This window comes from Pteropus alecto, unplaced genomic scaffold, assembly GCF_000325575.1.
Source record: "Pteropus alecto unplaced genomic scaffold, ASM32557v1 scaffold177, whole genome shotgun sequence".
NCBI lineage: Eukaryota > Metazoa > Chordata > Mammalia > Chiroptera > Pteropodidae > Pteropus > Pteropus alecto.
The window spans coordinates 3,269,379-3,294,185 of record NW_006442207.1 but is presented as its reverse complement, the minus strand read 5'-3'; the positions used below and the strand labels follow the sequence as shown (position 1 = coordinate 3,294,185).

The 24,807-nt window shown below is 31.6% G+C and overlaps 1 protein-coding gene and 1 pseudogene across 1 annotated transcript in view; one reads left to right on the top strand and one right to left on the bottom strand.

The window, feature by feature from the left end:
• Window positions 1-24,807, top strand: part of ATRNL1 (attractin like 1) — a 548,298-nt gene that overhangs the window by 193,059 nt on the left and 330,432 nt on the right. Inside the window, exons 23-24 of the mRNA XM_006920939.3 lie at window positions 7,241-7,319; window positions 9,273-9,430. Coding sequence (XP_006921001.2) covers window positions 7,241-7,319; window positions 9,273-9,430 — 237 coding nt within the window. The remainder of the gene's footprint in view (window positions 1-7,240; window positions 7,320-9,272; window positions 9,431-24,807) is intronic.
• LOC112470217 lies at window positions 1,570-1,689 on the bottom strand (annotated as a pseudogene).

Genomic DNA, 24,807 nt, shown 5'->3' with positions numbered 1-24,807 from the left:
TGTTTACTTTTCAAAAAACTAACTCTGTTAATATTTTTCTGTTGTTTTTCTACTCTATATCATTTACGTCTGCACTAATCTTTACCTCTTTCTGTTTAGATATAGTTTGTTCTTTTTCTTTTCATTGAGCTTGTAAAGAGGCTGTTTATTTCAGATCTCTGTCTCTCTTTTAATGTAGGCTTTATAACTATAAGTTTCCTCTTTGAACTGCTTTTGCTGCATCTCACAAGTTTTGGCGTATTATTTTTTTATTTTAATTTCCCTCCAGATATTTTCTGATTTTCCTTTCAATTTCCTTTTTGACCCATTAGTTCAGGACTGTGTTGTTTAATTTCCACATAATTGTGAGCTTTCCAGTTTCCTCCTGCTATTGATTTCTAGTGTCATTCCATTGTGTTCAGAAAAGATAATTGATAGGATTTCAATCTTCTAAAATTTGTCTTGTTTTCTGATCTAATGTATCATATATTCTGGAGACTGTTCCATGTGCACATGAATAATATGTGTGTTTTGCTGCTGTTGGATGCAGTGTTGTTTATATATCTGTTGGTTATACATGATCTGCAATGTTGTTCAAGTCCACATTTTCCTTATTGGTTTTCTCATTGAATGTTTTATCTGTTGTTGAAAATAGGGTTTTGAAATTTCTTACTGTTATTCTGATTTTGTCTGTTTTTTCCCTTCAATTGTGTCAGTGTTCATTTTATATATTTTGGTGTTCTCATGATGAGTATATATATATTTATAATTACTATATCTTCTTGATGAGTTGATCCTTTTGTCATTATATGATGTTCTTATTTGTCTATTATTAAAGTTTTTGACTTAAAGTCTATTTTGTTTATATAATTATAGCTACCCCATTCTCACTTTTGTCTACCATTTGCATGGAATATCTTTTTCTGTTACTTCACTTTTAGTCTATGTGTGTCTTTAAATCCAAAGTAAGTTTTTTAGACAGCATATTGTTGGGTATTTAAAATTTAGTCATCCACTCTGTGTCTTTTGATTAGAGTTTAATCTATTTATGTTTGAAGTAATTACTGATGAGGGAGGACTTAATATTGCCACTTTGTTCATTGTGGCTCTCTGTCGTATAGTTCTTTCGCTTCCTTTTACTCTTGCTGTCTTCTTTTCTGTTTCGTTGATTTTTTTCTTGGCAGCGAGATGCTTTGACTTTTTGCCTTTTTCGAATGTTCTATATGTATTGTTTTGGTGCTTATTATGAAGCTTACATACATCTTATAGTTACAACAATCTGTCTTAAGCTGATAATAACGTCATCACATACAAAAACTCTGTACTTTTATTCCTCCTCCCTACTTTGTTGTTGATGTCACAGCAGTTTTGCATTTCTTTTGAGTTATGTCTAGGATTGATGAATTCCCTCAGCTTCTGTTTGTCTGGGAAGGTCTTTATCACTCCATTTTTATTTTATTTTATTTTATTATTTAATTAATTAATTTATTTATTTAATTACTATTTTTTTTTAATGCAAGGCAACCCTTGGTTGACCTCACAGATTGCAAGGACCTTGTCAGCTTACAATCCCTTATTTTTTATTTTTTACGCCTACAGCACCTGGTCTTCCTAGGTGGTCTCCCATCCAAGTACTAACCAAGCCCAACCCTGCTTAGCTTCCGAGATCAGACTGGGATCGGCCTTGTTCAGGGTAGCATGGCTGTGGACTTTATCACTCCATTTTTTAAAGGATAGTTGTAATTGGTATAGTATTCTCGGTTTCCTTTTAAAACTTTGAATATGTTATCTGCATCCCTCTGGTCTGCAAAATTTCTGATGAGAAATCCACTGGTAGCCTGATGGGGCTCCCTTTTTTGGTGACAAATTACTTTTCTCTTTGTGCTTTCAAAATTCTCAGTCTTTGGCTTTTAACAATTTGATTGTAATTTGTCTTGGTGTAGATTTCTTTGCATTCATTTTCTTTTTAATTTTTTCAGCTTGTTGAATCTCGATGTCTGTTCATCTCAGATTTGGGCAATTTTGCCCATTATTTTTCTTGCTCCTTCCTTCTGGGACTCTTATAATATGAATATTCATTTTTCAATGGTGCCCCATTGGCCCATTAGGCTTTCATTACTCTTTTTCATTCTTTTTCTTTTTGCTCCTCTGACTGGATAATTGCATACGATTTGCCTTTGATTATTTCTTCTAAGTTTTTTGTTGAAGCTCTATATTGAATTTGAATTTTTTAGTTAAATTCTTATATTCTGCTCTAGATTGTCTATTTTTTCTTTTTTTATAGTTCTCTCGCTGATATTTTTATTTTGTTCATGTGTTTTTTTTCTTGGTTTCATTTAGTTATCTTTCTGTGGTCTCTTATTACTCCCTTATAGCTTCTTTATTACAATTATTTTGAATTTTTTGTCAGGCAATTTTAGAGCTCCATTTCGTTAGGGTAAGTTACTGTACATTTACTCTCTTTGATTGAGTCATATTTTTCTGATCCTTCATTTTCTTTGTAGTTTTGCATTGGCATCTGTGCATTTGAAGAATTAGCAACTTCTCACGGTCTTTATGGACTCGCTTCAGCAGGCTTCCAGTCAGTCCAGCTAGAGATGCTGGGAGCATCTCACATCTCTTCTGTGGATGATCATACTCCACCCCTATTCCTTTCTCCTTGCGGGGTTGTATGCATTCTTTCAGTCTTGAAGAGCTATGCTGGCCTCAGTAAACTGCTCACCCCTTTACCTAGGCTAGTACAGTGAAAAGCCAGGATGTTGGTGGCACATTGCCCTTCTCTTCCTCCATCCTTGGGGAGAAGTTTTAGGGTCAAGAACCTTCTCTCGGTCTCTCAGAGCAGTGCTGGCTATAGCGAGCTATGCATTCTTTTTCCTTTTGAGCAGTGCACAGAAAATATAGGATATTGGTTACATGTCCCATTCCTCTCCCTCCCTCTTGGGTAGAAGTCCGAGGGTTGTATGCCTTCCCCCAGCCTTGCTGAGTAATGTTGGCTGCAGTAAGCCACTCACTTCTTTTCTTTGTTTTTAGCTACCATGAGTTGCCTACACTATCCTTGTTCTCTCAGAGCCCTGGATAGAGTGGGATAAAAACAGGTCCTTTGCATAGTGCTGTGAAGTCCAAGGATGTTTGATGTATGTTATACTCTCTTTTTCCTCATAGGCCGAAGTACGCTCTCTGATGCTTAGTTGTACTGGCCTGGGGGAGGGGCTTATGTGGGTAAAGTGAAATTATTCTTCTTATGCATTATGATGTGGCTATCCTTGGTTTTATATTCATCTCTGATACTGCTGCTTCTGGATTTTGGTCTTGTCATAAAGGTATTTGGGTCCATATATCTTTGTTAAATTGGCGTTTTTGTTGGAGATGAGGGTGGTACTTCCTATCCTGCCATCTTGCTGATGTTACTCTCTAGTGCTTTACTCTTATTATATATTAATTCATGTTGTTAAGTCCATAGCATGCATTTTAGCATTTTTTCAAACAGATGAAATCTCAAAAGATATACTGACATTTGCTAACTTTTTTCCTCTGAAATATTTTATTGGACTATCCAACGGATAATATAATCTTAAATTTTTCTTTTTTAGTAAAATAAAATCCCTCCTTTCAAAGAATACAATAGTTAATTTTATGTTACTCCTTATTCTTTAGATTTTAAGGAATACCCATATTCTTAGGAATACACACAAAATTTTGACTTTTAAATAAGGATTTTTAAAGATGTTTAAGTATAATCTTCTCTTCATTGATGTTGTGTTCTTTTATAAAGACATTAAATATGTCATAAACTACATTTATCAGTGTGATAAAGTTTTTATAAGTGTATTATAATCACTATTGACTTATTTTTTATTGGGATAATAGCGGCATAAAATAAAGCTATCATTCTGACCGGTTTTAGGTGTAAAATTCAGTGACATTAAATATATTTACAATGTTATACAACCATCACCACCATCTATCACCAAAATTTTTCATCGTTCCAAACATAGCCTCTGTATTCATTAGATAATAATTCTTCATTTCTCCTCTCCCTCCAGACCTTGGTAACCGTTATTCTACTTTCTGTCTCTATGAATTTGTGTAGTCTAGGAACCCCATATGTATGATCATATAATATTTATCCCTCTGTGTCTGGCTTATTTCACTTAGCTCAATGTTTCCAAAATTGATCCATGTTGTAGCATGTGTGAGAATTTCATTCTATACCATTGACCTCTTGAATGTTTAATAGTAATTCCAAACTTGTAGAGTTCTTTGAAGGTATAAGAAATTAAATATAAGCAGGATATCTAACTCAATGTGGGTGTGAATAATATTTCTTCCCAGTACTATCCATACACATAGGTCCAGGTTAGCCATAATTCTAGTTTATTTCTCTCTTGACTGTCCCCTTCTTCTTCAATTTCCAGCAATCCTTGAGTGCTTCCAAATGTCACAGATTTCAGTTTTACTTTCTATTATCTTGTCCAGTTGAAGCCAATAGACCAGACACATGTTCTTTGAAAGTATAGGATGCTAAATTGTCACTTCTAGCTAGTGATTTCATGTGAACAATTTCTGGAGTAGTTTCCTATATAACATGATCTTGCCTAACTTATCCACATCTAACCAACCATGTTCTAAATGACTGATTTTGTCATTTGTTATGGTAATAATGGTATTAGTTCTTTCAGTCCAGCGTGTTTTTCCTTGACCCTTCTATGCATTTTATAGGGCTTTATTATGGTAGTATATATTTCAGTAATGCCTAATCTTGGAATTGATAGAGGATGGAATAAAAATGCAAGAAGAGTTTTATAGTTTTCTATATCAATTAGAAATTTTTTGTGAACTTTTTTTTTTTTTTAGCAACAATAGCAGTTATTCTCATATTTCCCACACCCAAAATAAAGCACACACAATTAGGAAGATATGAGTTCAAGGTAAAAATAATTACTTAAGCTTTCTTAGGGGTCCACTGTTTCTACCATGTTTTGTTTTTATAAAAAAGCAACTATTTTGACCCATTTCATTAATAATAAAAAGGCGACACCCTCTCAGACGTTGGCAAGCATGCCCTCTTTCCGAGTCCCCTGGTAAATATGAAGGCAAAGAAGGAGAAGGAAAGAAGACATTCTGTGTCACCAGGCCTAATAATATCAAGAACACTACCATTATCAGCACTGTGGCCTGAAACCATGCTTTTTTTTTTTTTTCATTGAGAAATTATTTAATGTTCACAAGAAATTCTTTAGAGTGGTCATTATACCTCCCTTGTAGATATGAGGAAACTGATGATCGGGAAGGACAAGTAGCTTCCTCTAAATCGATCAACACGCATGTTCAAGAGCTAAGATTTGAACCCAAGGTCATTTGACTCAACCATGTATGCTGTTCGTTAATTTATCTCATTGCCTCAGAAACGTGATTTAATGAATATGAAGCAATAACTGGTTTTCAGATCGGGTTAATTCACTGTGATGACGTAAGTCAATATTTGTTACGAGAAGTGTTTCTTCTTTTCATTTCTGGGTTTTCCATAATGCAATATTATATAAATGTTGAAATCGATGTTGCTTACCACACCTGAACAACATAATCTGCTGAACAGACATATCAATGTGCTTACCTAGAAGCATTATGCTTTTATTACTAGAGTCATTAGTAGAGGCATTATCTTGAATCAGTGTCAAATGTTTTCACTCATATTATCGAAGAAGTAACAAGGTCTCAAGAAGTTTTACCATTTCGTGGTATATATTGTGGAAGGTATCTTAACAGCTTATCAGTAGAACTCAATAAGTTAAATTTCCTACTTACTTTATGGCCGTTTATGAGTATGACTGATGGATAATGCAGTATCCTTCTGAAATATTGTATATACTTAAATTCCTAGGCTTTATTTTCCTTTGATTATTTTAAATTCTCAGATGCTATCTCTGCAGTATTAGTGAGCACTATTCTGGAAAATCTGTGTGACCATCATTCAACCGTATTGTAATTCATTTACTTTTGCATGCTCTTTTGAGATGACTGTTCTTCTCGAATCTATGTTTTCTTCCTGGAAACTGAAAAGAGTGTCTTCTGTTAGTTATGGAGCATTACTAATAGTTCTTCATGGAGGCTCAGCTATCACTCTATTTACGGCAGTCGTTAAGAATAGATGCTATTTGGAGGCAAATATTGGGTCTTAGTGTATCTTTTAAATGGGATGACTATCACATCATCCAGCAGCCTTTGCCTTTTATGGTGTTCCTTTCTATTCCTATCCATCAAGAGGGACCATGTCTTCCAATCAGTTTCCTCTTAAGACTTATAGCAGATATGGGAGCTTAATTGCTTACAGGCTTTATTTTCTTAAGAGCCACTCAGAAAACTGGAGATGTATGTTCTGCTGACTTATTAGTTTTATCTTATTTAGAAAAAAATAGTCATACTAAGAAATTTGTTTATTTATTTATTTAGTAACCAGGTCTCACCTAGCAAGCAGTACAGCTTTTTGTACGGTCTTTGTATATTTAAAACACAGCACAACACACTCAGTACCTGAAGCTAAACTTATTCAATATAATTATCATTCTTTGAGTTTCTGCAGGACTAAATAGTAGTGATTATACAACTTCCTGTGCCTCATTTCTTCGTGTAAGATAATAACAAATAATATTTAAAGAAATCTTTTAGACATTTGTTTCCTTGAAATTACATGGAAAGGGTCTGTATTTTACTAATGAATGACAGAAAACAGGTTGACTGACATAAATTCTTCAGTGCTCCTCTGTACAGATGCTTAAACGATGAGATCTCTTTTTTCTCCAAGTAGGTTCATCATTTTTGCCTGAAAGTATTAGTTTACATTAAGTACTTTTTTAACTAGAAAAAGTGTGTATAATAATACAATATGCACCTCCTAACAAGAAGTTTGTCTACAAAATAGTCTTATATTGCTGTAAAATTTTTGGACTAACTCAAACCTGAATCATTTAAATATTAACTACAGATAAGCAAAGAGACTTAAAATACAAGTATTGAATTACAGCAGCTTCTGGTTTACATACAGAAGGACAATTTTTAGTAGATAAGATAAATGGGAACCTTAAATTTACCTTTGAATCTATCCCCTATATTTTTTTAAAGAATATAATTGGCAACTGTACTTACTTTAATATTGATGTAATGTATAGAGTTTGAGAAAAATGCCTGGATATAATTAGGACATCGAACATGTCTATCTAATATAATTTGATATTTTTAACTATAATATTTTCTTTCTTGGTAGTCAAACAAAAATTTGGATATTTCGATTAATGCATCAAACAACTTTAATCTCAACATTACCTGGTCAGTTGGTTCAACAGGTAAGAGACTCTCGTTGTCATTTGTCTTTCACATCTGTTCCTATGTAGAAGATGTTCTAAACATGACTTTTCACTATTAATTTAAATAATTGAAATTTTAAAAATATTATATGCCCAATCGTTGTGCTGTTTCAGGTAAAATAATAAGTGGCATTATAAATAAAGCTTCATTTCTTTGTTAACTTTCTCCCTTACTCAAGTAAAATTAGACAGGTAACAAATATTGTACACCACTTAATGTTTTAAATAGCAGTGTTATAAATTGCTATGATTTTAATTAAGATATATTACTTCTTTAATGACTAAGGAGACTGAGATTTCAATTATTTGATTTATTACTATAAATTTAATTGTTAACCTTATGTTGACATAAAACAATAAATTTCTTCTGTGAATACTGATGAATTAACATCTTACCTATTACTTTCAATCTTAGAAATATAACTTCCCCACCCCTGTCAACTTTGGTGCTGAGAGAGAATTAAAAAAAAACCCCTACATTTAATATTTTTTCTATAATAATGTTTATAAGTTGAAATTGTTGATTTCTAAAAAAAACTATAAGAAGAAACAAATATGTATGCTGGATTATGACAAAGTATGCTCACATTTTTTATATTTACATCTAAGATTCTAAGAATCTTAGAAAATTCTTTTGCTTTCTCTTTTCTATATCAAAGATGTACTGTTGCATAAAAGTGCTGGAAACTTTTTATTGAAGAAAGTATTTCATATTTGATTTCTGAAAATTAAGTCGTGCTATTTTAATATGTTGAATCATGGAAACATGGAATTCAAGAGTATTGAGGTCATTAGCTTCCAGAACCTACATTACATATGAAAAAAATGCAAAATTCAAGCAAACACATAAATATTTTGTTAATATAGTGCAAACATATAGTAAAATCTTGGAACCATGAGTTTCATCAATTAATAATTCATGATAACTTGTACTATTAATTAGAAATTTAATCCTGTGTAATAAATGGACTCTACAAGACTTTTAAAATTTGTCAACAAAAATATATAAAACCTCTGTAATCACTTTAGAACATTGATTTTAGTATGTAAGAAATCATTTGTAGCTTTCAGATACCCAGAACCAAATGTCTGAAATCTTTATTAGGTTGGGAGTTGGAGGCAGATCTTTATTTTTACAAAAGCATCCAAGGCAATTTTGGAGGAATGATCAGTTAGAAATTAATTTGGTTGCTTAGTATACTAATTGTAATTATTTTTACTGTATGTTAAGGGGCAGGGCTTGGTAAGATTGTTGGAAATGCTTTATTTCATTTAGTTAATTTCAGTAAATATTGAGTACCCAGTTTTTGTTTAACGAATTGAGCATTTAGTTCATGTTTTAAATTATAACTTCCTCCCAATTTATTCAAAGTAGTGATGGTTTAATTTGTGGTATGAAAAATAAATTGATTTCTTCTCCATTTTTTAATTTAATTGAGACATGTGAACTATGGCCTGATTTATTGTAAAAGGCTCTGAGGAGTTGTAAGTAGAAAGAACTCAGTGTCTGGAGCCACATATACCTGAGTTCCAAAGAAGAATTTACTACTCGGTAGCTATAAACTTGAGGCAAGGGCTTTAATCTTTCTGGAGCTCAAGTTTCAATTTGAAAAATAGGGATGGAACACCTCTGGAATAAAACTGTTATTAAAAACGAATATATAGTCTCTAAGCCAGTGCCTAGTACATAGCACTTAATCAATGGTATCATTTAAAAAAAGTAATTTTTATACTAAATCTATTTCATCATATTTATGACAAATCTTATTTTTTCTGTCATTTTAAATTGTAAGCATGCATTTATTTTGATAATTATGTTCTTGTAACTACAGTTATAAAAATAAGTGAGTATAATATATGTTTTTAAGTTCATAAACATCCCTGTTTCTTAATGTGAATTATTTAATTTTGTTGTTATTATTTACATTTTAGCTGGAACAATATCTGGAGAGGAGACCCCTATAGTTTCCAAGACTAATATAAAGGAATACAGAGATAGTTTTTCCTATGAAAAATTTAACTTTAGAAGCAATCCTAACATTACATTCTATGTGTACGTCAGCAACTTTTCCTGGCCTATTAAAATACAGGTAAGTGTTAACAGTATTAAATCTAGTGACCTTTGAGTATTTTCTTACAAAAGAATATAGTTTCTTTCAAAGTGATGATATAGAGTTTTATATTTTGAACAATATGAAAACATGTATTGATCCTTGATAAAAAGAGTTACATGAATGTTTGTGATGATTTAATGTCTCCATAATAAACCGTGCAAATAATATTCAATCAACCAAAGAATATACTAATGTTTAATGAAATTGTCTTGTAAAAATGTGTCAAATTTGAAATAACTAGATTATATGGGTTTTCTGATTGTTTTCTTTAATTGAGGGTTAAGTAGATATTCTTTTCTTAAAACTCAAATTGAAATTATTTGCTGTGTTTAGTAATCTCATTTTTGCTTTTTTATATACTGAATGTAATTTAAATTTTCATTGAAAATTTAGGATTAGCAGTACTTAACAGTTCTTTAAGGCCCACTACATCTTATTGTTGATATCTTTATCTGGTGTGTGTGTGTGTGTGTGTGTGTGTGTGTCTGTCTGTCTGTGTGTCTATTGTATGTTTCATTTTTTCTGTGTTTAGTGATAGGCTGCTAAAGGCTTCAGATTTATTGCTAAGAAATGTTTAGGATGTTCCTTGTATCTTAAAATTCTCATGATTCGTGCCCTTAATTTATGCTTTTATGAAAGAAAAGCCTATATTTTATAATGTTGGGATTTGTTCATTCATTCTTTCATAATTGATGGTTTGATTAGATTGAATTCAAATTAGTTTGTTGAATAACTCGTATGTGCCAAGCCCTGTGGTAGGCCAGTTTGTTTTAAAATCTTTTTAAAATTTACAGATCATTCTTTCTTTTTTATATTACTGAATGACAGCTTATGATCTGTGACTAGGAATGTATGAATGTTTTATTTATATTGATTTCTACATGATTTGTGGGAGAACTGGTTTCTAGAAATCATATGTTTACTGAAAATATTCTTTCTCTTTATAAAGTTTATTTGACATCTGAGGAAATTACTTAACTGTTCAAGAAATATTAGTATAAATTACTACTAATTAATAGTAATGAAAATTAATTTGGGAAATTTATATCTTCATTGTATACTGGTTGATTTAAATGCTTATTTAGCTAGAAAATGCCAGAAATAGATCCATATAGTTTAAAATTTTTTTGACATTGAGGATGCTAGATGTATCATTTTATTTTCTAAGATTAATATAGAAATATTAATTAGATTTCACTTGGTTTTATTCAGATTATGAATGAAGATGACATCATTCATCTATAGAGCTTATCAAATAGTAATTAAAATTGATATAGTTGTTATATTTTTAATTGTTTTATGCTTTTATTTCTTGGTGATCTTTTATTTTATTTTTAAACAAACAACTTTTGAATAGTCATGAACATTTAATGGTTAGAAATTAACTTTCTAAATTGGATTTTTTTTTTAAGGACCTGGTTTGATATCAAACCAGAATTTGTGTAATAAAGTTGAAATATTCCACTATCCCCAAATAATAAAATGTGGAAAATAACTGTGATGGTTAAGATAGTTAGGCCTAATTTCTACTCTTTGATTAATATCATTATGAGGACTATATTATATTAAGGTACAGTAGTATGTGTGTTTATTTATACGACTATAATAAACTTTCAATTATTAAACATAAAATAGTAAAATTATTTCCATTGAGATTTATTTGCTAGTAGCATTGAATTACATTCATTGAATTTTTGAATGTTTAACCAATCTTTCTATTCAGGGAGCTCCACTTGGTCATTTTGTATTATTTCTTTTACATATTGTTGGATTCGATTTGTTAAAATTTTTCTAAGAATTTTTATAACTATCTCATTGAGGGTTATTAGTCTGTAGTTTTCTATTCTTGTAATCCTTTTTGCTTTGGTATTACAGTACTACTGGCCTTGTAAAATAAATTAGGAAGTAGTCCTTCTTCTGTAATTTTCTGAAAGAATTTGTGTAAAATCGATATTATTTATTTCTTAAATTTGTGGTAGAATTCGACAGTGAATTTTCTTTGTGGGAAGGTTTTAACCGCAAATTTAATTTTTAAAAATATACTTATTGCTTTTCTGGTTGTCTGTTTCTTCTTGAGTGAGCTCTCTGTTCGGTGTCTCATTTGTGTCTTCCCCATTTCACCTAATTTGTAGAATTTATTGGCAAAAGATTGTTAATAATAATCACATATTGTCCGGTGATATCATCTCTTTCATTCCTGATACTGGTAATTTGTTTCTTTTTAATTATTACTTGATATCAATAATTTCTGTTCTTTATTCCCTTTCTTTTGCTTACTTTGAGATTAATTTGCTCTTCTTTTTCCAGTTTCTTAAAGTTTTCTAATTTCCTTTTTGATTTTTTCCATGATCAATGGATATTTAGAAGTGGGATATTTAATTTCCAACTATTTGGAGAATTTTTAGAAACGTTTCTGTCACTATTCTCTAATTTAATTCCAGTATGGTCACAGAAAATATTTTGAATTATTTGAATTCTTTAAAATTTATTGAGACTTATTTTTATGGCTTATTATGTTGGACAGAATAATGGCTCCAAAAAGGCCATTGCATCCTAATCTCTGGTACCTGTGGCTATATTATGTTACATGAAAAAGGGGACTTTGAAGATGTGATTAAGGGTAGGACCTTAAAATGATTATCCGGGAATATAGGAGTGGATCCAACCTAATTACATGAGTCCTTAAAAATAACCTTTCATAGCAGAGTTCAGGGTCAGAGGAAAATGTACCTACAGAGGAATAGCCAGAGAGAAGCATCACTGCTGGCTTTTGATATGGGGAAAGAGAGCCTCTGGCCAAAGATTATATTCTCCAGAAGTTAGAAAAGTCATGATTCCTTCCTAGAGCCTCTAAAACAAAAAAGACAGCCCTGCTGACACCTTGATTTTAGTCCAGTAAAACCTCTGTCAGATTTCTAACATATAGAACTGTAAGATACTAAATATGTATTGCTTACACCACTAAGTTTGTGGTAATTGGTTAGCACAGCAGTAGAAAATGAAATTGAAATTGTTCCTTGGCTCATTAATGCTCTGTTTTTGTTTTTTAATTAATTATTATTTTTTTCTCTCTCTTTCATTTTGCATATTTTCTCTTCCTATATCTTCAAGTTCTCTAAGCTCTTCTTTTATAGTGTTTAATCTAATATTAATCCCATCTAGTGTATTTTTTATCTCACGTATTTTTTATCTTGAGATTTTTTATTTAAAAAAAATCTTCCATGTCTCTATTTCACATACTCCATGCTTTTCTGCCTTCTTGAACATATACATTACAATTTTTATAACTTTTAATATCCTGTCAACAAATTTTGCAGCATTTTATGTAATTTCTGAGTTTCTGTTGTTTTATTCTGCTTCTTTTTATGGATCATATTTTGATTAAATACCAGGCACTCTGAATTTTACCTTTTTTGGGTGCTAGAGTCCTGTCAACATTGATAAAGAGATTTTAGCTTTGTTCTAGGATGGAGTTAATTCACTTAGAAAGTTTTTGACCTTTTCAAGGCTTATTTTTGTGATCTGTTAGGCAGGAACAAAGCAGCGTTTAGTCTTGAGTTGATCTTTCCACTCCTGAGGCATTGTCTTCTTGGTACGCCACTCTATGACACATGAATTACAAGGTTTTCCACTTTGACTGGTGGGATCATAAGCTCTTCCCAACTCTACGTGTGTTTTGAGAATTTTTTTCTCTGCTCCTTTTAGTCCAGTCTTGCTAGTGGGATAAAACATTCTAGCATGATAATAAATCTTGTAAATTTCTACAAATAATGAAATCTACAAAATAAAAAAGCATAGTAATGGTTGTAATATACTAAGTATCTTCTGTATTTCATTCATCAGTGGCTAATATAAAGTAGTGTTTCTTACAAAAATGGCAGGTATTGAACATTTTTACAAATTTTTTGGCTACATTTTCAAGGAGATATTTATTGAGTTTCAATCACGTACAGGACACTCTTCCAGAGGATAAAATAGTATACAAATAGTGTAGAAAGTAGTCTCTGCCATCATGTAGCTCATAAAATGTATTCCTCGTCATTCTTTCAGTTGTAGATTTTAAAAATCCAGCTTAGTTTTAAAGTGAAAAAAGAGACATTATAGGCTTAGAAAACTGGCATCCCGAGGAAATACCTTTGGAAGCTTCAGGAACTCAGCATCCTCTCCTCTGATCATCATATCTAAAACTGTATCCCTTGACATTCTTTAGACAGCGTTATGCAAATAATTATTTAATTGCTAGTGTAATGGGTCTTTCTCTGTCTCTAGTTTCTGTTTCACTTGTTAAGTAGTTTATTCTATTTTAGTTGGGTTTATAGCATCCTAATTTAGTCATTCGAGAGAGAAAATGGAAAAGACTCAGATTCTTTATATAGGTCTCACAGACATATTTTGGTTTTGTGTAGGTCATAAAAATGTCTGTGAGCCTTTCACTTTGGCTCACATTCATGGGTGTGAATGGTACCTATGAATTGGAGAGTCTAGATATTATATATTCACCTCTGTGACTATTACAGAGGTAACACTGAAGTAGGAAAGTTTCTCTGAGAGGGTTATATTGAAGTAAGATTTTGAAGGATGAGTAGGAGTTCAGCAAAGGGACATGATGCATGAGAGGATTCTAAATCATAGTGAGTTTTCAGAATTATGAAGAATTTTCGTCAAGGAGCAATATAGAATTTTAATGGCTGGAAAACTGGTTGCACAATAGAAAACCAATGGTATAGGATGATTGGGGTGGTGGTGTGCGTGGGTAGTGGTGGAAAGTGGTGAGGATGTGTGGCTGGAAAGTTTCTTTAGAAACAAATGATAAAGTGTTTGCAGAGTTAATCATCAGGTATACATTTTAGAAACAAAATTTGGACAATCGTTAGATTGGAAAGCATTTTATGAAATTTAAATCTAAGTTGTGTTTATTATTTTTTTAATTTGACATTTAAAAAAGAAATAAGACGTTTAAGAAAGCCAACTTAATAAGACTGTCATCTGCAAGATGACATACTGACATATTCTGAGAGAGGATGTTACTACTCTTACAGAACTTTTTTACAGAAATTTACTGTTATTTCACACATAGTGTGATAGACCTGTCTAAATGATCAAAGAATTTCAAAATGCCCACACAAAGAAAGGAATTTTCTTTTCTAGGACTATTTCAGAATTAAAAAAAAAAATTTTTTTGCACCATCTTTTACTTTCAAGTCAATGAATATTAATTGTATGCCTCGTGCATTGAGGAACTGCACTGCATATTAGGAAGAAATATATAGTTACATCCATGTTCTCAGAGAATTTATAGTTTATTCCTCATTCTACTGCAGTCTGATTTCTACCCAGGCAGCTCCTTTGAAACCACTAAGGCATCGGTCATAGATACCTTACAGACACTATTTTCATTTTCTTGCGTTGGCCTTAGTTGACCTGTCAGCGGCATTATTTGTTCCCTATGCCACCATATTGTCCTGCTTTTTCTTCCTCCATTCTCACCAAGTTTTATTTACTTTAAAAATATTTTTTCTATTATCCCTTAAATCCCTGTGTCCCTCAGGGCTATGTCCTGGACATTCCGCTCTTAGACAACAAACACTCTGTTTTGGTCTCATTTACTATGATGGTTTCAAAGGTCACTGCATATGCACATTATTTACAAATCAGTGTTACCAGCCTAGACATTGCTTGTCAGTTCCCGTGTATCTCAGACACCTACTTACCCAGCACTGCTCATCTCAGGACGTGGCACGACCCGCACCTTTTTGCTCAAACCACAGACTTGGGTTTTGATTGTTGTCCTCAATCTGTTCTTTAGTAGACAGGCGCACAACACACACACATTTCATTAATCCGACTGACAGTATTTCATTTTTTGTCTTTTAAATATCTGGTGAATCCATTGATTTATTTTCCAACCACCTACTGCCAAGCTAGTTTAGACCACTATCACATTCTTCCTGGGCTACTGTAGTACCACGTGACTCTTCTGCCCTAAGCATTGTTTTCCTTCAGTCCTTTCTCCACGCTGCAGTCAGTATTGTATTTCTAATATGCAAATCGAATCAGTTCACACTCTCTTCTTAATACTTTCAAAGGCATCTTATAATCCTATGATCAAGTTCAAACTGCTTAAGATGGCTTATAAAACCCTAACAAAATCTAGTCTTGTCCATGAGTTTGGCCTCATGTCTTGCTACGCCTCCTTTTGAGCTCTTCAACCTAATAATACCATACGTCCTTCAGTTCTTTGAAAGTATCAGGCTTTTACTCTACTCTGGGCTTTAAGATGTGCTCTTTCCTTTATTGTTGTTCTTCTTTTCATTTGTCTAGTTTTTACTTCTCTGTCTTTCTTGGCTTACAACAAACATTTATTTTCACACTTCTGAGTCTGCAGGTTTATTGCAGTTCATCTGTATTAATGTGCATATTCTCATTTTTACTGGATGTAATTAGATAAGTAGATTATCTAATCAAAGCCTTTCCTTGGATGTTAAATCTGAGGATAACTTAATTTCATTAGGTATGTCAAGCCCACCATTAAGGAAAAAAGTATTGCATTCATATGTGAAACCATTACCTAAACAGCTCTCTGGGAAGACTTGTCTGATAATTGTTCTGTGTCTTATAGGGTCTCAGTTTTACATGTAGTAGGCAAGGTCAGTTCCTAGAGAGTCAGGATCCTTAGCGGATTTAGGCACTTTGGAAAAAGTGATTCACTCACATGTTGGGTTGGAGACAGAATTGGTAGAGATGAATTTCTTGGATTTGGTTTCCTAGCCTCAGTATAGAAGAGCAAGTAAAATCAGCTAAAATGTCTTCGGAGCAATAGAAGCTATTGAATATCTAATCCTAGATACTTTAAAGAATCTCAGGACAGAAATTAATTTTCTTGATTTAGTAGTGGCTTAATACCGAATGGCTTTCCATTTGCCGATGAACCTATAAAAAAATTGTACTTATGTTGATGAGCAAGTCTTTCTGCACCCATGCAGGTGAATTAGGCGAAGACACCATGAAATCAGCTTGGGAGGCAGGGCTCAAGAATACTTTTGGGAGATGATTTATGATTTGTAGGGAGACAGTTAATAAAAATGTCCAAAACTTGGAATTGGCAAAAGTGATTTCTGTCTAACTATTCAGTATTATGCTAGGTGTTGTAAAGCAGATTCCCCAAGGAATTGTCTAATTCCGTAGGGATGTGTACCTTTGATGATTTGTTCTTGTTTGTAATCATCTATAGTTCTTTAAGTATAGATATTTAACCTGTAAAAAATGAAAGATACAAATGATATTTGTCTGATAGTAGTGCAAAAGATTCTTGACTAACAGTAGTGCAAATGAATTTTGTCCAATAGAAATACAGATGATTTCAGTCTAGGAGAAAAGATAGGCCCTACAGTTTTATTGACATAGAAGTATCAGAAATTTTATATTTAAGTTAGCAATCTTATTCAAATGTTTTTTCTTCACACCAGTATAAACGCTTCCTTCTATGCAAATTTATCTTTTTATGGATACTTCTCTCTCTGTAATTTTATTTTGCATTTTTTGAATCGTCCTTAATACTTTGCTAGTTCTCTCATTAATGACTTAAGAAAGTCTGTGAAGTCTCTGGCATTTGCCTATATGTGTGTATGTGTAGACAAATTCACAGTTATCATTGCATAGACTTTAACCCACGTTTAACTCTCTCATTAGCTAATAGAATAAGAAGGAATATCTTGATATCACTAAGGTAAAAATAGATGAACATAGCACATCAATCATAATTATGTTCATAAATATATGAGGGAGAACATAGCATACAATGACAGAATTGACATATTCTGAAGTACTTATGAAACTTTATTTTAAAAAAAACGCCTTTTAAATAAAAGACTATCTGCTGGGCCAGTCCTGCATTCCATTCCTGGGTGAGAGGTGAGACGGAATAAACACACGGCAAGCTTTCTCTTTCACTCAAAACAACCCAAAACATCTTGACAGAATGCTTGATATAGTCATTAGAGAGCTCTTAGAAGCAGTAGGCAGCTTGGAGAAGAATGCCAGAATTCAAAGCACCGCTTAGGCTTTTTTCTCCTGGAATTCCCTAGCCTGACCTCAAGACAGCCTGAACTCAAGAAAAAGTGAGATGCAGAAGAGGCCCTCTACTTCTGGCCTAAAGAGCAAACAAAGGAACTCCTCAAGTTCAGAAGGAGTGGGGTGAAATCCACCATGTTTTCTAAGCAAAGCAGTGACTTTTCCATCATTTTCACAGATTTGAGGGAAGGAGTATGCAGGGTATGTCCACCAGGGACTGGGAATCTTGGAAGCTATCTTAGAATTCTGTCTACCACACTGTTTTGGGGCAGTTTTGCAGGTTAGAAAGATAATACCTGCCAAACAAAGTGTATAGTAAGTTCTCAGTGTTAGCTATAGTTAATATTTCTTAAATGTAAAACTCTTGATTGTCACCAAATTAGACATCTGAAACTGAAATGGCTTTCAAATGTAAATAAATTGTAAAGTAATTCCTGGCTAGATTATAGACTAAATATTTATTTTATTAATAAGGTATCAACTCAGACTTAAATAATGAAATTAATGCCACATTATTTTGTAATATTCTTATTACTTATGTGATATACTCGTTCTCTGAAGTTTTCTCTCTCCTTTCATTTAAGAATTTTTGTTTAACATTTCATATTTTTAAATTTTACTCTAATGTGTCTACATATGGGATTCTCAGTCATTCATATATATATAAAATGTTTATATATTATAATTCAAGAAAACGTGTCTCCATTATGCCTTCAGATACTTCTTCCATTACATTTTTCTTTCTCTTTCTTAGATTATTATTTGTCTGATTACATTTCTATTTGTCTTATCTTAGTTTTTTTTTTTAATATTCTATTTCTTTTCTTCCTCCTCAATCTAGTCTTCCATTATGCTAATTTGTCTATTCATATATCCATCCACTCTTTTTATTTCATCTACTTTAATTTTAAATGCTTTTTGAGTCCTTTTCACATCGCTCATATTTTCCCTATTCTTTTAAATATACTTATGGAGATAATTTGAAATTCTTGGACCTAAGGTTATTGGCCGCTCTGAAAAGTACTGTATACAAGGGAAGGCCAGGCCCCAGTCTATCGGGCCCAGTGACTCCAGTGCTAGAAAGGATGTTGAAAATCTCTAAGATGGACATCTCCAGGGCACTAGAGAACTGTGATTTTCAAATTTATACCTCAACTCACCCAGGCCTCTTTTATAAACACTAGACATGCATATCCAGCTACCTTCTTGGTATGCCCACTTGATTGTGTGATAGGCATTTCAAAACCTAATATGTCCACAAATATAGTCCATGATCTTTTCTCAAAAACCTGCTTAATTCCATTGTATCATAAGCAAATAGAAGGCATCCAGTACTAGTTGCCCCTTAACAGGGACATAGACAAACTGGGATATATCCAGAAAAGGTAAACCAAGTGAGAATTTTATCATATGAATAAGGTTTAATAAGTTGGAACTTTTATATGGAATAGAACTTTAACTATCTCTATGGAACCCTAGAGTGGAATTAAAAATCAGTAGATATAATAGAGAAATATAGTGCGAGTTAAGGCAAAATTTCTAATGAATAGAGATGTCCAAAAGAATGGTTTGCCAGGCTTAATAGTGAGCATTCCACTTCCAAAACTGAGCAGAGGCTTTATTACAGTCATAAATATTGTATAGAAGATTCATGTAGCTTCCTGACTATCTCTAGCACTTCGTGATTCTATATTTTATGATCACACTATAAGATTTTACATTTTAAATAGATGAGAACAATTTTATACTGCTTAGTTATTAGAATGCTGGTAATAATTGATATGTGTTTGATTTATGAAAATTTCCTCGTTAGAGACTTTGGAGCTACTGTCACTTGCATACTTTGTTTTGGGTAGGTAGTAGATTTTCTGGAAGTGTCAGAGTTGATGAAATACGAATAATTTAAATGCAATTTGAGTATATAAAAGTAAATATTTCAAATTCTTTTGGCTACTAGTGGATTGAATATTATAAATATATATCAATGAATATGGGATATTACATATATATATCTGTGGAAAATATATAAGTGTGTGTATCTATATCTGTAGACTTAGAATAAAAGTAAAAATTAATGGAAATTTGTATAAATTGGCTTTATTATATAGTAAAGATCTTGAGTGAAATAATACTAGTATTTGTATTACATTTTCATTAAAATACTTGTAGCTTCTCTTTTTAATACTATACGTTTTATTACAATTTGTATTGTAAAATATGGTTTTGTTTTTTACCTATCTCCTGTCCGGTTTCTACTAAATTTAAAATTTATTTTTAGTTAATTCTTTTATTATTTGCTAAACCACTTTGGTATGAATTACATGACAAACAATCAGTTCTTGTGGTGGTATCAAGACTGTATGTGGTTAAAGATTGTGATAATTCCTAAGTTGAAAGACAAATTATGAATTGTACTCTAAAAACATTGTTGCTGCCAAAATCCAAAGGCCCCATTATTTTTTTAATGTTAATGAAGATGTTTGAGAAATAAACATCTTTGTTGAGAATTTTTAATTTAGTTTTTTGTATTATACTGGTTTTTTTTTTTCATTTATTTCCTATTACTGAGTTAATGTATTATAAAAGTTTAACTCTTACAGCATTGTAAATCTTGTACTTACAAATGGAATTCTAGAAATCAAGAAAATGATTGTTTTTTCTATCAGATACATGATAGACATAGCAGAGTAGGAAATTATTATACACAGTTAATCAGACTTTAATTTGCCTACTGAGAGACTCTGCCATTTTAATATATTATTTGATCAATTTATGTATTTAAGAAAGGTGTTTCAATTTAATTTAAACCATTCTAGTTTTAAGAATGCCAACCACTTTAGCATTCAGGTATCTTTCAAAATTCTAATCGTGACTGTGAGACACATAGTAGCAGTGTTATATGATAAATATGTCAATAATCTAGTAATTAAAGTGGAATTTTTTTTTCTTTTGGAATGCTAATAATCATGCTACCCGGTTGACTTGCATCAGTTTCTAAAGTGAGATTTTATTTTGACAACATATATTCTTTATGACTTGTAATGCCATGCAGTTGAATCTTGACAGTAAAAAAAGAAAAAAAGTACTATTAAAATTTCTAATAACCTGAAAAACAGAAAGATTCCATTGAGCTTAAGTACTTTGTATTCTGCAATAGTGCTGCTCATCAACACATATACATCACTGTTTAAGTTAAATTAAATTAGTTTGAATCTAAATTACCTGTTTCTGAATAAATGGGATTTGGTAATTCACTATTAAGTCATTCTGCAAACTGATGTCATAATTCAGATTTGATTTTTTTTTATGAGAATGATGCTAGGAATCATTCTTCAATTTGCAATTCTAATTTCCATAATAGCCTAGGTGATATCCCCATACTAATAATGATTTAAGTTATACAGAATAAAATAGAAAAAAGACATATCCTAATGGTGTCGTCTGTATATTTTTTATCACAAGTATGTTTGGATTTTGAACATAGAAGATGAGCCATTTGAGCGCAAAATAAGATGGTAGATACTGGATAAGTAGACATTGAAGTAAAGAGGAAGTTTTATCTTACACATATGGTTTGAAAAGTAAGGGTTATAACACAAATGTACCAATAAAGATGCCTTGTGTAGTTTTTTACCCCAAAGGAGACAATATATTGTTTCGTTGTTGCAGTTGTTGTCTTCCAAATTGTTATAAACTTGAGGAATTTATCACACTTACTTTCAAATATACTTTTTCCTTTTCTTTGAAGCTTCAGTTTTTTGGTCGGCAAACCTAGGCTGGCATAATTTAAGAACTGTTGGAAATTGCTAATTAACTGTCAGTTGCTCAACTATTATATTAATTATACTAATCAAAATATAAATGTGAGGAATATATTAAATAATACTTAAGAACCATATTGTTATAGAGCTAAATGGAAAGATTTAATGACAGCTACAAAATAAGATTGGTTATGATAAGTACGAATGTTCTAAAGATTCTGAGAAAATATATCATTAACACTATCATGTCAGAGTTGAATTGTAAAACAGAGACCATATTGCTCACAAAGCTGAAAATATTTACAGAATATTCATAGGCCCTTAACAGAGAAAGCTTTTTGACTCCTTTTTTTTTTTTTTAAAAAAAATACTGCTACTAATGCTATTCTTTATAAGCAATAAAATTGTTTTTATTAGATAAGATAGCTTAAGTGTAAAATATGGTTTTCTAGGAAAATGGCTTATAAAAAACCTATTCAATCTTTCCATTTGTAAAATAAATCTAAGTACTAAAGAAGTTTTCCCAATTCTTTATAGTAGTTATTTTTTAAAATTCATTAACTTCTTTTTAAAATCTAAGCCCTTTAAAAATTTTTAATACATGCTTGTAAAACATTCATAAAACTGTATAGATATTTTTAGATATTTGCTATCATAATATAATTTGATATTATGATTTTTATATAACATAGAGCAGACAGTTTTGTTTCTAGATAATCTTCATTATTATTTTTAATACTAAAATAATTTTTAATCAGGTCATGCACTTTCATTGTATATTGTTGGAAATCTGGAGTTTTTAAAAAGCAATGTAGCAGTAAATATTGCATGATCTTATGTATGCTACGTATATGAAAGAAGCTCAACATCATTAGCCATCAGGGAAATGTAAATTCAAATTATGTGAGATACAACTACACATCTACTACAATGGTTAATGTTAAAAAGAGTGAAAATGCCAAGTACTGGAGAGGACTTGTAGGTAGAATTCACTTACATTATTGGTGACAATGTTAAATGGTACAATGACTTTGAAAATAGTATTGCTTATTTTATAAGGTTTATCCCACATTTACCATATGACCAGCAGTTCTGCTCTTAGTTGTTTACACAAGAGAAATGAAAACAGACCACACAAAAAATCTTAATCACAAATATTTATAACACCATACTCATAAAACCCCAAACTGAAAACAACCCATAAGTATATTAATTGCTGAATGGATAAACAAATTATGATATACCCATACTATGCAGTACAAGTCAACAATAAGAAGAAATAAAATATTTATACAGGCATCAATATGGACAAATCTTAAAAACACCATGTGAAGTGAAAGAAATCAAGCATGAAATATTACATACCATATGATTCCACTTATATAAAATTATACAAAAATAAAAACTATAGTTATAGAAAGTAGATGCAAAATTTAAGGTCTGGGGAAGGGTTCAACTGCAAAGAGGCAAAGGTATTTTAGGTTGATGAACTCTTCTGTATCATGATTGTGACTGTAATGATATGGCTTTGTAAAAATTACCAAAATCCACCAAATATGCATTTAAAATGAAATTATTGTGGTTAAGTCATACCTTAATAATGATATTATTGGCCTGTAATTATTAGTGTATTTCAAATGTTGTGATCTTTCCGAGTATGAAATATTTGACTATTTATGTCTCTATAAGATATAAGAAGTGGTATCATACTTCAAGAGAGAAAATCTCATTAAATTGTAGTCTTCTCAGATTTCCTGTATGATATATTTGCTTAAAAACCAAAATTAAAATCCTATAAATGAAAATTAAAATTAATCTTTCAACTCAATAATTTAAAAAAGTATTTAGTACTCATTTAAAGAATTAATAATACAAAGATCTACATTCATGTTTTATCATAATCTCTGAAGAGTCAATTTCAAATATGGATGCATGATTTATTTGATTCGAGTCACTTCCTAGGAGGTTAAGTGCAAGAACAGAGTAAACAATATAAATCAATAGAGACATTAAAATCCTTAAAGTAAAACCTGTTGAAACTAAAATAAAATTAAAGTATCTATAAATTATTCATAGTGAATCAAGATAAAAATAATAAGTATACATAATTTTAGGTTTTGTTTACATGTGAATATATATGTAGAAAATATATTGGAGACAGATCAGCATGTATACTTCCCCTTAAGCTAATCTATAAGTCTGACTTTCATATTTCTATTGGCATCCTTAAATTATATCCATTGAAAATTGTCACTTGGCATAATCAACTATTTCTTTTTGTTTTTTTTTCCCCCTGTTTTCCCAAACATCCTCTTAACCCAAAACTTTAACTCCTTATACTTACAGCCTGTAGTGCAAATCAAAGCATCCCAGTCCAGAGGGGCCCTAACCTATGCATGGCAACAGTTAACATCAGTTTAGGTTCATACTATGTTTTCTTCTAATTTATTTTCTTGCTCTGGCAAGACTTTTGCCAAGGGAAAATGGTGGGAAAGCTGGAAAACTTCCTGGTTTACTGGTTTAAAGTATGAGATTCTAGACTGGACTCTACTTCTAATGTGAGAAATGTTGGAATTTTTCACAGGTATACTAGAACTACTGTTCAGTGTGTACACCTGTGCAGAGATCGAGAGGATTTAGATTAAACTTAGCTCAGTAAAGAAGAGCAACGTTATTAACCCTGAAAAATTTCCAATGGAGTAACTGGCTGGTGAAAGAAATCAATTACTCAGAACTTCACAATGAATCAGAGGCAATATTCTATTCACGCAAAACCAAAATCGTATTATTTAGATAATCTATATTATTATGTTTTATTAGTTAGACTGTTTATGTGGATTTGTAATCATTATAGTCAGAGTAAACATCCTAACAATATAATTGAAAACAAAACAAAACATGAAAGTGTCCATGAGTGAGTTGGAAAGTCATCATAAAGAAGTTCTTCAAAGAGCAACTGCTTTATACCTGTGCTATTAATTAATACCAATTCTGGAAATGAACATTGCTCAGCACCATCTGACTTTACTTCATGCATTGGATTCAACTTAAATATTATACGTACCAATGATTTAATCTCCTTTGCCCATTAATTTTTCCTGCCCAATGAAAGGCCTCCTAAAAAGCTAAGATGAAAAGATTTACAAAACTTACAAAGAAACTCCTGTAGTGTTACCTGACATCACATAATTTTCAACTGTATTTCCAAGCACATCAAATAGCCATATGATTTTGTAATTTTTTTATTTCAAAAATCATGACTTGTCAACTTGGATTTTAAAATTTTATCATTTTTTAATTTTAAGGAAACCTAAGTCTGTGATGCCATTGTTTCTGATGTAGTTTACAAATGGAAATCTATCCACACAAGAGCAAAATCAGGAGAGCAATTGTGAGGGCCTACTAAATCATCTTTATAAGCTCTTCCTTCTGGAAAGCACCTTATGCACTGCATTTTTTTTCATTAGTCTAGGTTTAGTGGAGAGAAGAGAATGGCGAATTAACTTTCAAAGTATACAAAAA